Source organism: Chrysochloris asiatica, unplaced genomic scaffold (genome assembly GCF_000296735.1).
Source record: "Chrysochloris asiatica unplaced genomic scaffold, ChrAsi1.0 scaffold00017, whole genome shotgun sequence".
NCBI lineage: Eukaryota > Metazoa > Chordata > Mammalia > Afrosoricida > Chrysochloridae > Chrysochloris > Chrysochloris asiatica.
The window spans coordinates 18,374,953-18,387,033 of record NW_006408535.1 but is presented as its reverse complement, the minus strand read 5'-3'; the positions used below and the strand labels follow the sequence as shown (position 1 = coordinate 18,387,033).

General features: G+C 35.6%; 1 protein-coding gene across 1 annotated transcript in view; it reads left to right on the top strand.

Moving 5' to 3' along the window:
- Positions 1–12,081, top strand: part of G2E3 (G2/M-phase specific E3 ubiquitin protein ligase) — a 52,228-nt gene that overhangs the window by 22,136 nt on the left and 18,011 nt on the right. The window contains exons 7-10 of the mRNA XM_006835369.1: positions 3,727–3,851; positions 3,930–4,074; positions 6,702–7,009; positions 8,876–9,057. Of these exons, the coding sequence (XP_006835432.1) occupies positions 3,727–3,851; positions 3,930–4,074; positions 6,702–7,009; positions 8,876–9,057 (760 nt within the window). The remainder of the gene's footprint in view (positions 1–3,726; positions 3,852–3,929; positions 4,075–6,701; positions 7,010–8,875; positions 9,058–12,081) is intronic.

The window sequence follows — 12,081 nt, the reverse complement described above, 5'->3', positions numbered from 1 at the left end:
GAGGGTGTAAATCTTTACGGGAGTAGAAAGCCTCATCTTTCTCCCGTGGAGCGGCTGGTAGTTTCTAACTGCTGACCTTAAGGTTCGCAGCCCAATTCGTAACCAGTACGCTACCAGAGCTACCTTGATAGTTTACATGGGAGAACATTAGTTTTACATTCATTCTATCGTAAATTGTTTTATTGCCATGTTTACAATCCCCTCCATGCATCATCAGCCAACCAAAGGGTATTGTGGGAGTCCAGCTTTCCACGGGAGTCGTGAGACACGAGAGGAGACACAGAATCGGCGAAAATGAAAGCAATTGAAAGGCTGTCTTTCTCTGTTAGCTTGTTGTTCCGTTGCTGTGCTGTCCGGCCTGTTCTGTCCCTTCTTATGGCCCGGCTCAGCAAGTCTTTATTTTTATACTTAAAACTACACAGTGTATAATGAATTGACACTTTGATCTTTTCTTGAATTATTACACAGTTAATCACAACATTCTTGTCACCTGGTCATTAGACAACTTTGACAAAAATATTTCTGTGATGATCAAACTGACTTTCATCTCCTTTCCCAGTATGTGATAAATTGTTTCCACTAAAAGATTAAGTCAAACCTTACACAAATCATTTCTATTTATCAGACTACTTATTACATTTTCTTAGTAACTTAAGTTTCTATTAATCATCAGTGCTTGCACTACCTTATTATTTCCACTGATTATCAATCTTCCATCCTACATAGTGTACTATTATTTTCATAAAAAGTATTTCTAACATCTACTTATTTATTTTTTAAAGTATTCACTAAATTGCTTGGAAGCTATGTGGCATAAAGCCCAACCTGGTTAATTGCTGCAGGAAATGTAGATTATCAAGTTAAAACTACACTTCACTTAAGTTCATTATTTTCTGCTTATTTACACACAGGTGCTTATATGTAGGGGTTTGTGAATTCTGGCTGGTGACTTATTGTGGTGAGGTCTATAGGGGTAGGTCAGCTTAACTTTAATTTGTTATCTGCTTTGTGGTCTCACAAATGCAGTTACTTTGTACTTAGGATTTCTGTGAAAGGGAGTAATTTATATAATTCTCTTTGAATTCAGGCTACTGAAGTCAAGATAATTGTCTCTTCCCAAGGTTTGTAGAGCTCACAGTAAAAAGCTGTGAATAAGGCAATATTATATATTTTTACAAATGAATTCAGAGTTAACTTGAAGGGAAGATAGGGACCAGCTTTTTGAGAGTCATTTGCTGTGCAAAATGTCTCTACCCCCACTGCGACCTGACCTGTGTCATATAGCCTGCCCCCTACAATGCCCCCCCCACCCCCACCCTCTGGTCTTCAGCACACAGTTGCTCTCCCTCTCTGGATCTAAAGTCTCCAGCTGCTCCATCGCTCCACATCATCATCTCTGCCTCCATCTCAGACATCACTGCTTCTCTGGGTTGGGTCCCACTCTCGGCTCTTCTCCGTTGATGGTCCTAGGGACCTCCGCTCCTAGACAAGAAAGTTAATCACTCCCTTCCTTGCTATAAAATGTCTACCTTTATATTTCCAACCTTCACAATCAGTCCTGATAACAATTTTTCACTATTGTATCACAAGAGACCTATCTGCATTTCATTTCATCAGCTCCGCCTAGACAGATTGGATACTACTCACTGGAGATTCTGCCTTCCTCCAGGCCCCCTGGCTCTATGTTCCCTCTTGAAAACTTATAAGCCAGTCACTTCTTGCCTTTGTAGCCCCTTTCCCCACCTCCCCCCCATTTTGAATAGCCATTGTCCAAGTTGCCCATCCCTGTCTACTCTGTGTGTGGAGGTTGTGGGAATGATTCTTGCTGTAAGAATTTGTTCCCTCTTTTGAGCTACTGCATCCATAGGTGTAGGCCAAGTTCATCAAATTGTGTCATATTACTCTTTTTTTCCTCTTCTTTCTTCTTCTGGTTGAGCTCTGATCATCCAGTCATTGAAGCCAGGTCAAGTGGGTATTATCTGTAAGTGTGGGTGTTCTTGTGCATATGCCCTTTCATTTTATCAGCTGCATGCTTCGCTCGCCACATTGTTGGGCTTAGCTCGCCACTTTGTTGCTGTTTTTCCCTCATTTCACTTTATTGGTGAGGAGCGTGTATTCCCATTGAGTCTTATTCTTGGAAGGGGGTTTGCACTGAGGGGACCTGACCACTTGCTGTGATGTTTGCTGGGCCAACCAGTAGCTTTTAAAATTCCCTTCTTGAAAGTTACTTTTTGAATTTGATATCCTTGCCTACTTGGACATTGACAGCTATTATCTGAATAGTTTCTTTATAATCTTCCTCTCTCTTGACCTAAGAAAACAATTACAGTGAGTGACAACATGGCATAGATGTGATTTCTTCTTTAAAATGAAGGAAACAATGATTCTTCCTTCTCAAATTTTGAGGATTAAACTAAATACGTGAAGAATGTGCATAATAAGCACTCATGTTACTTGTCATCTGCCTCTTCATCGTCATTGAACAGAACTGTGTTCAGAAACATATGCACAGAGGATAAATACCTTCCAAACCATACTAACACAGAGGGAGTATAATATACTTAACACTTGCCAGAGATGGGCATCTTGCTACCTTGCTCCCCACCTACATATCCACACACTCAAAGAGCAATATCCATTCCTATATTGAAAGGATGGAGTTATATCCATACAAAGAGAGGGTCTCATACCACAACTTGTATATTCTAATATCCAAACAGAAAATTAGAATATGAACGGACACATATAACACAGTGAGGAAACCTGGAGAGATAATAGTTACAGGAATTTATGTATGAACTAGATAGGAAATCTGGATCCATTTTAAGCTGCACAATACCTGAGGTATATGAGGAAGCTTATTTTAGGAAATAGTACTCCCCTTGAATGGGAATATTTTAAATAAAATTATTTACTTATTAAATGCTTCTTCCATATTAAATTCACTGACACAGTCATCTCCCTCTGAGCATTATTGTTGTTAGTTCCATTGGTCAGTTCTTACTTAGTGACCCTGTGTACAACAGAATGAAACATTGCCTGGCTCTGCACCATCCTCACAGTCAGTGCTGTGTTTGATCTTGTTGTTGCCTCTGTGTCATCCCATCTCACTGAGGGTCTTCCTGTTTTACACTGACCATATGAGCAGTATTGTTGTTATTAAGTGCTGTCAAGTCAGTTCTGACCCATAGGGACGCGTTATAGGGTTTCCAAGGAGCAGCTGGTGACCTTGAACCACCGACCTGCAGTTCAAACCGACTTTGTAGTCTAGCATGTTAACCCACAGTGCCACAACAGGAATCCATATGAGCATGTTGTTGTTGTTAAGTGCCGTCGAGTCAGTTCCGACCCAGAGTGACCCTGTACAGGGTTTCCGAGGCTGTAAATTTTTACAGGAGCAGAAAGCCTCATCTTTCTCTTGTAGAGCAGCTGGTAGTTTCGAACTGCTGACCTTAAGGTTCGCAGCCCGATTGGTAACCACTACACTAATATGAGCGTAGTCATCAGAAAATACAAAGGAAATTTTCTTTCTCCTTCTAAATCATATTCTTCCTAATGTGCATATGCATATCCATGTTGATTTTAAGTTAGTTTAGACTTCTAGGAAAATATACAGTTCTAAAACACATAATCAATTTCCTTGAGTAGGGTCTGTTTGAGTATGGTGGTTGGAATTAGTATATCTTGGTGCCAAATATAAAAATTTGCTTTTCTTTATTTCCTCAGCAAATGGGAAATCAAGCGTTGTCAATGTTGTGGTTCTAGTGGAACACATTTAGCCTGTTCATCACTGCGATCATGGGAACAAAATTGGGAGTGTTTGGAATGTAGAGGCATTCTCTACAATTCAGGTAATAGAGTAAGAATTTTTTACTCAAACACATATTTTTAAATTTTTTCTGCCTTTATTTCTGTTATGCTAACATTAGGATTTAAATCTGCAGATTTCCAAAAAGCCAAAAAACATGCTCTACCCAAATCAAATAGCATTGGCATTAATGATTGTTTATTGGAAGAGACATCACCTAAATTACTCAGACAATCAAATGGAGCTCAAAGTAAAGATCTGCTGAGGTATGTATATGCATTGGGGGCAGGGGAAATATCAAAATCTCTTTAGAGAAAACTTCTGCACAAAATTATTCACAGTATTATGTGATCATTCAGTAGTCTGGAATAGTGCTTTTCAAACTTTGTTGTTGTTAAGTGCTGTTCATTTGGTTCCAATGCATAGCAACCCTGTTGAGTTTGAACTGCCGACCTTGTGGTTAGCAGCCCAAGACCCAACGATTGATTATGAAATTAGTTCAGTCCGCTTTCAAATAAAGGAAAGTAAACGAAATATAGATTGTAGCACACATAAAAAGAATGTATATTAAAGGTGTATGTTGTTGTAAAGTGCCATTCAGTCAGTTCTAAATCATAGTGACCCTATAAAGGGTTTCCGAGGAGTGGCTGGTGAGTTTGAACCACCTACCTTGCAGTTCAAAACAACCTTGCGGTCCAGTGGTTTATCCTACCCTGCCACACCAGGACTTCTAAATGTGTCTGTAGAAGGTGGAATTTGTGTTGATCATTTTATTGTGTACTAAGATTGATATAAAATAGATTTTTATACTATAGACCATTTTCAGGAGACTTTAAAAATCACTTATCTGAAAAGTACATTTAAGGTGTTATAGAGTAAGATAAGAAGTTAAAATATTCACTATCACTTTGTTTAAAGGAAGAAATTACATTTTTAAAAGATGGTTTATTTCTTGATATTGTAGTTATTTGTTTAATATATTTATTTCAGTGCCACAGGTCTAAGTGTGGGCTCTTTCCTTTAGAAAAATTTTAAGCAGTATTTATAAGTTGTTGTTAAATACCATTGAGTTAGTTCTAACTCATAGAGACCCTGTGTAGGGTTTCTTAGACTTTAAATCTTCACAGGAACAGAAAGCCTCATCTTTCTCCCAAGGAGTGGCTGACAGACTCAGACTGTGGACCTTGTGGTCCACAGTCCAGTGCTTATTTTATGGAGCCACTGTATTGCCACACTAATTTCTAACTATTTCCAGAAAATAGCAAAATAACTCATGTTTGAAATCATCCCTCATTAAACATTTAAATAAGACTAGAATTACATCTTTGTACTGTGTCTGGTATTTATTAAAGTGAAGTTATAATTTTTTTAAGTATAGTCACTTTGCAAAAGATTTTCTAGAAGCTTGGTTTTCGCCTAATAGGGATAAAAAGAATAAAAGTAAAATTCATATCTGAACCATGGTTAAGTATTTTCTTATTAAAAATAGTATGAAGTTCAAAGACTTAGAAAAAGGAAAAGTAAACTTTTTGGTAAAAATATGTGATAAATGGATTCCCAGAGAGAGGTGGAAATAACTTAAGTATTCAGTGTTTCAAAGATGTGATGTAATACTGGGGAAGCTTGTCTTCTTGATCCAACTTTAAAAACATTAACATGGCGTCATATTCTAGAAGAGTAGCATCAGAGTTCTTAGTGATCTAGGCAATTGGAAGGAATCCACGTGCTAGATGAAAGTATATTTCTGAAATACTATTTTACTTCTAAAGTACTTTTGTTTTTTCTTAAGTCTGGACTGATTAATTAGTAGGGGATTATGGGGAGAAAGAAAAGGTAAAACCTGACTCATACCAGGGAATTGTATGTCTTAGGGTGGAACAGATTTATACCTAATGTAGAAAAATTCCAATTACAGATGGAGAAACTGAGACGGAGAAATTGAGTTAGTCCATACAGTTATTTGGAGGTCTTATAACAGATTGCTGAGCCTCCTGTTCAGAGGTTCTGGTTCTGAAAATATGCACTATGACTCAAGAATTTGCATCAGTAACAAGTTCCCTGATGATGTTACTGCTACTGTTTTTCGTTTGGGGACCACTCTATGAATTACTGACTTAAAGTGAAAAATACTCTTTATAATAAAGTATCTTTAATTATAAGAAATTGTTAATCCTGCCTATAATATTGACTCTACTTCTAATTAACTTTATGAGTAAAATATATTGAGTTACTTATAAAAAACATATATTGTACATAGTAAGCAAAGATTATAAATACTGCATTTTTAAAAGATTTATTGAACCTAATAATAAGATTCAGTTAAGCAATTTTACTATGGCCATTGGCTGGAAAGGTAAAATAGTTTGATCTTCTGACTCTTAAACCCAAATCTGCTGAATTGATCAAATTTTACATAAAATTCATAAATACTTTTGACATTAACCAAAAGCTAAACCTATTGCCATTGAGTCAATTTCTACTCATAGCAACCCTATAGAACAGGGTAGAACTACCCCATAGGATCTCCAAGGCTGAAATCTTTATAGAAGCACACTGCCACAGCTTTCTCTCATGGAATGGCTGGTGTAGCCAAACCACCAACCTTTTTTGATTAGCAGCCAAATACTTAACCATTGTGTTATCAGGGCTTCTCATTAATGACATTTTGTGATTATAATTTAATAGAAGACTGGGGAGAGGGAATGAAGAATTTACAACTAAGATTATCAAGTAATTTTTTGGTTCCAGTGGCAGCCATTGTTCTGCCTTTGGTGGGAGTCCGGGAAGAACTTCCTTTTAATCTATTTTCCTTTTTTATTATTGGCTGTATACTACTGTTTCACATAAAGTACTTTAGAGTACTTACCTGTATGTTTAAATTCATGTTTTATAGGCAAGGCATCAAATTTAGAAGAGATCTTTCAGCAGTTTTAATAGAGCTAGGCTTCCAAATTAAAAAAAAAACTAAAAAATTATATATCAACAAAGCCAATATCTGGAATAGTGCCTTAGATGGATTCAAAAATCAGAACTTTAATCCTTCATATACAATTGAAGTAGCGTATGTTAATGAAAGTGATAATTTTGGAAGAGAGCATCCTGGATCAAAGCACGAATTTCTAAGTCTCTTAATGCAGCATCTTGAGAACTCATCATTGTTTGAAGGGTCCTTGTCAAAGAACTTATCTCTTAATTCTCAAGGTAATTATTTCATTTACTATTGTACTTACTGAATATGGCTTGTATAAAGAAGGAAATGCCTGGTTAGAATTAATATTCTGTTCCTTTGGTCTAAATATCCAATCCACTTTATTACTAAAATACTGATAGTCACGGAAAAGGGGCAGGTGGGGGAGGGTGGGAGGGGAACAGAAAATTTTTGTAATAAAGTAAACTTTGTTGTGAAACATTAGTTTTAGAATATTCAGAATTTCTTTATACAATATCCTTCTTAAAATATTTCCATAATCAAATGTAATTTTATTTTAAAGTAATGTATATTCACGCTCTTAATTTCATTTGAATAGAGTGACAAAACGGGATAGAAACTAATTTGAATTCTTCTTGGTCATATATTTGAAATTTGCAGTTGGCATGTTACTTCACAATACAGGATTTTGATAACATAATGTTCCAGTTCACACATGACAGCTTTTTCAATGTGCTTACCTTTTAAATTTTTTCTCTATGCAATTAATTATATGGTATATTTCTATTTTTATTAATAGTGAGGTTGTATGTAATTAAAACAGGTATCTCAAAACAATGGGTAATTCTAGCATTCTTTTCTAGTAGTTTTATATATCACCTTTGTTGCAATAGGAAATTCATTCCATTTTGAAATTCCTTCTGTATGCTACCTAGAACCTCCTCATCATTCATTCCTTAAAGCATCACTGAAATAACTGAAAATTTTTCAAGGATTATTTATACTATATACAATATATACTATTTAATTCTAAACTGTTTTGGAAAGCCCTCCTCGTAATATTGTTAAGGCAGCTTTGATACAGTGACTTTAAGTTGCAAAACCTGAATCCAAGTTTGTACACATTTAGGTCAATAGCTTTCTGTACTTAAATTGAGCACTAGCCTCTCTGAATCTCAGTTTCTTCATCTGTAAAATGTGACAACTAATATGTTGCTAATTCGATTATTGTTAATGTTACTGATATTCAGTAATTGCTTTTGATTAATTATTAGAAAAAATAAATATATTTTAGCCTATTGAAGTTGCTAAAGTAATTAATTGACAATTTAAGCATTTAAAGCTGTGAGGGTGTGCTAAGATAGTAAGTTTGTACCAATTTGGAAGATAATATTTAGTAATATGTGCCATCAACCATAAAAATGATCATTTACTTTGACCCACTATTGCCGTATGTTGTTGTTAAGTCCCTGGTTTCTGAGGCTTTTAAATCTTTTGTGGGACCAGAAAGCCTAATCCTTCTCTTGTATTACCATAAATAAGAACTAATAATAAAATATGAAGGGACATCAAAAAGTTATCTTTCAATTCCATTTTTCACAAGCTTTTTGAAGCCTCCTCACGTAGTAGTAGATAGACACAAGCATACGTAAATAGATATTGATTGTAGCATGTGTTGCATAGGTAAACATGTTGCTAAACCAGGAAGCCCAACAATAGGGAAATGAGTTAGTCCTAATGCATTTGTTAATTGTGAACTTGAGCACTTTTGAATAATTTAAGAAAAGCTTAAATACGTAGTACATAGAAAAAAAGCTGAATAAATTTATGTGTATGTATACAGACATAGATAAAAATAAACCGAAGTGTTGTACAATGGTTATAAAAGTGATAGGATTATAGGTGATGTTTTAAAGGTGTTTTATATTTATACTTTTTCAATGATAGGATATTAATTTATGTTTATAAAAATACGTTATTTTGTATATTTTAGGAGCGATTATATTTCGTGCATGGTAATGGCTTCTGAGAATTAAGTTATTTTGTACTATCTAATACTTTTAAAATGTATTATATATTTATTTAAAATGATCTCTTATAATAAATGGTTTTTGGCATATTTCTGTTCATATTTGCAGCTCTGAAAGAGAATCTTTACTATGAAGTTGGCAAAATGCTTGCAATTTCTTTGGTTCATGGTGGTCCTTCACCTGGTTTCTTTTCTAAAACCCTATTTAACTGCCTTGTTTATGGACCAGAGAATACCCAACCGATTTTAGATGATGTTTCAGACTATGATGTTGCACAAATTATAATCAGGGTAAGAAATGTGTATTTTTATTAAAATGTAAATTGTATTTTCGGTATATCTGAAAATAAATAACTGGTCTGTAAATAGTAGGAATTTTTAGGGGTTGTCATATAATATTTCTGTTTAATACAACAGAATTTAGAACTAGTTATGAGATAGATGTAAAAGTCAGACAGGTAAAGATTCAATTAAAAGGTGTATGTTGATAAAATAATTTAGTGTGACTTTATTCTATGTGTAAAAAGCCTAGGTAACTGTCCCCAGAATTTTAGAAAAAGCAAACAGCTCAATGCCATAGAGTTGATTCAGACTCATAGCGATTCTACAGTGCAAAGTAGAACTGCTCCTTTAGGTTTCTAAGACTAACTCTTTACAAGAGCAGACAGCCTCATCTTTCTCCTATGGAGCAGCTGGTGGATTTGAACTTCAAACCATGTGGTTAGTAGTCTAGTGTTTAATCCACAGCACCACCAAGGCTTTTTCTGCCAGAACTAGCAGAACGTGATGGATAAGACTGGACTACAAACCAGAAGGTCGGCAGTTCAAGCCCATTCGCCACTCTGCAGGAGAAAGATGGAGGTTTTCTGCTTCTACAAAAATTTACAGCCTCAGAAACCCTATACAGGATCGCTACAAGTTGTAACTGACTCGACAGAGCTTGACAGCAACAGTAACATATGGACTTTGTTAGAGACAATGTGAGGTAGATTCTTTATTGCATGCTAGAGAGCAAATGAACGGGAACGTCCTTGCAGACATGGATCTGAAGAGATCCATGTTTGATATTTAGTTCATCAACCAGGTAAAATGTGTCCTCCTACAGGGAGGAATGAGTGAGGGATGGTGAGAAAGACTGAGCTGAAGTACTTCCATAATGGAAATTAAATGGGGTAATTCAGTGTTTCCACCTAAAAATAATTACCATTTACTGAATAATTGTAACAGACCTTGTATATAACACGTTAAATGTACAAATTAATTTAATTATAATACACTATAAAATATGTTGTTGTTAGGAGCTGTTGAGTCAGTTCCAACTCATAAGGACCTTATGCACAACAGAATGAAACCCTCCCCTGTCTTGCACCATCTCACAACTGTTGTTATGTTTGAGTCCATTGTTGCTGCCTTTGTGTCAGTCTGTCTCACTGGGGAGCTTCCTCTATTTTGCTGAGCCTTCACTTTGCCAAACACAGTGTCCTTCTCCAGGAACCAGTCCCTCCTGACCACATGTCCAAAATACAAGAGATGAAGTCTTAATATCCTCACGTCTAAGGAACACTGTGGCTGTACAAAGCTGTGGTACTTATTAAAGTTGACATTCAACTAAAGTCTGACTTCTGAGCCTATACTTTTAACCATTAAACTGTACTGCATAGTTAAGACAATGGATTCATTTAACTTTTCCTCCCTTAACCTCCCTTCTATTTAAACATATTCTATCCTCTGCTTTTTTTTTCCCATTTCAAATAACAGTCTTCCATCCATTCCTAGAAAATCTCCTGTGTTTTTATTTGGAACTCATTGTTATCCAGTCTTCTTTAATACCAAATGTATCTGTTGCACCACTTTTTCTTATATCTGTAGTTGCTTGGTTTAAGAGCACAAGTTAAAAAGTCAGGCTGCTGCCCGTGTATGACCATGAACAAGTTAATTGATCCTCAGTTTCATTGTCTGTAAAATCAGAGCATTTGATGATGGTACTTCCTTTGTAGAATTGTTTTAAGGTGGAATTGTTTACTATATGTGAAGAACTAAGAATAGTACTTGACACTAAGTAATCACTTATTAAGTGTGAGTTGTTATAATAATTCAATATACATGGCCCAAGACTCCTCATCATAAAAACATCTTTTAAATTGACTCTTCAACCTATCATTTCCTCTTCTCCTTTAAACCAAGATCTAGTGTAATTTAACTTCCTGTCTGCACGTCCTATTTCTTATTCATTTCTTAACTTCTTGTATTCAGACTTCTGTTTTGACCTCAGGTCTTCCAACTTAGTTATTTCATTGCTTATATCCATTATTCTACGTTACCACATTCAAAGACCTTCCTTTTCTAACACTTCATTTTCTCTAACTTCTGTAGTTCTCACTTAGAATGCCATTATACTGGTTGCCTTTAAAGTAGTCTCTTCTGCTTTTAATGTCTTCCATCTTCAGTGTTTCTTCCTACTCTTGAAATACAGGACTTTTCAATGTTGTCTTAACAGTCCTCATTCTATATTCCTTGGAAAGCCTCTTTTCGTCCATAATTTTTCTGAATGATCCTCAGTGCTGTATATGTTAACTATATTTTTATATCCAAGCAAGATCTGGTTCTTGATTCTTAATAGCAACTTGAACCCAATATATTTAAAGTGGAACTAATTTTCTCTCCCAGAATTTCTTTTTGCCTAATTTTCCTTTTCCAGAGATTTTTTTTTTTTTTATTCCTGGAGAAGGGGTCATCCTGGGGAAGGTGCCATTTTCAGCCTTCTTTTTTGTTTGTTTTGTTTTTTTTAAAAAAACAAAACAAAACAAAACTTTTCATTGTGAGTTGAGTGAAAGTTTTCAGACAAGATCAGCAGCTTTGCTTTCAACAAATCATACACTTTATTTCATATCAGTGATTACGAACCTGTCCATGTGTTACAGACCACCAACCTTTTGGGTTAAACTGTTAAGTGTTGATGAGTAGTTTCCAACTCATAGTGACCCTACATAGGGTTTCTGAGGAGTGGTTGCTAAGCTTGACCTGTGACCTTTTGGTCCAGCATCCTGTCCCTGTAGTGCCACGCTGCACTAGTGTTAATAGCAAAGTTAACAAAACAAAACAACAGAAAACAACAAATGCTGGTGAAGGTGTGGAGAGACTGGGACCTTCCTACATTGCTGATGGGACTATAAAATGGTTCAACCACTCCTGGAAATGGTATAGGCACTTCCTCAGAAAATAAAAATATCTTACGGCCTAGCAAGTCCTCTACTTGGTATATATCTACAGGAAATAAGAGCAAGGACATGAGAAGATACATGCACACAGATGTTC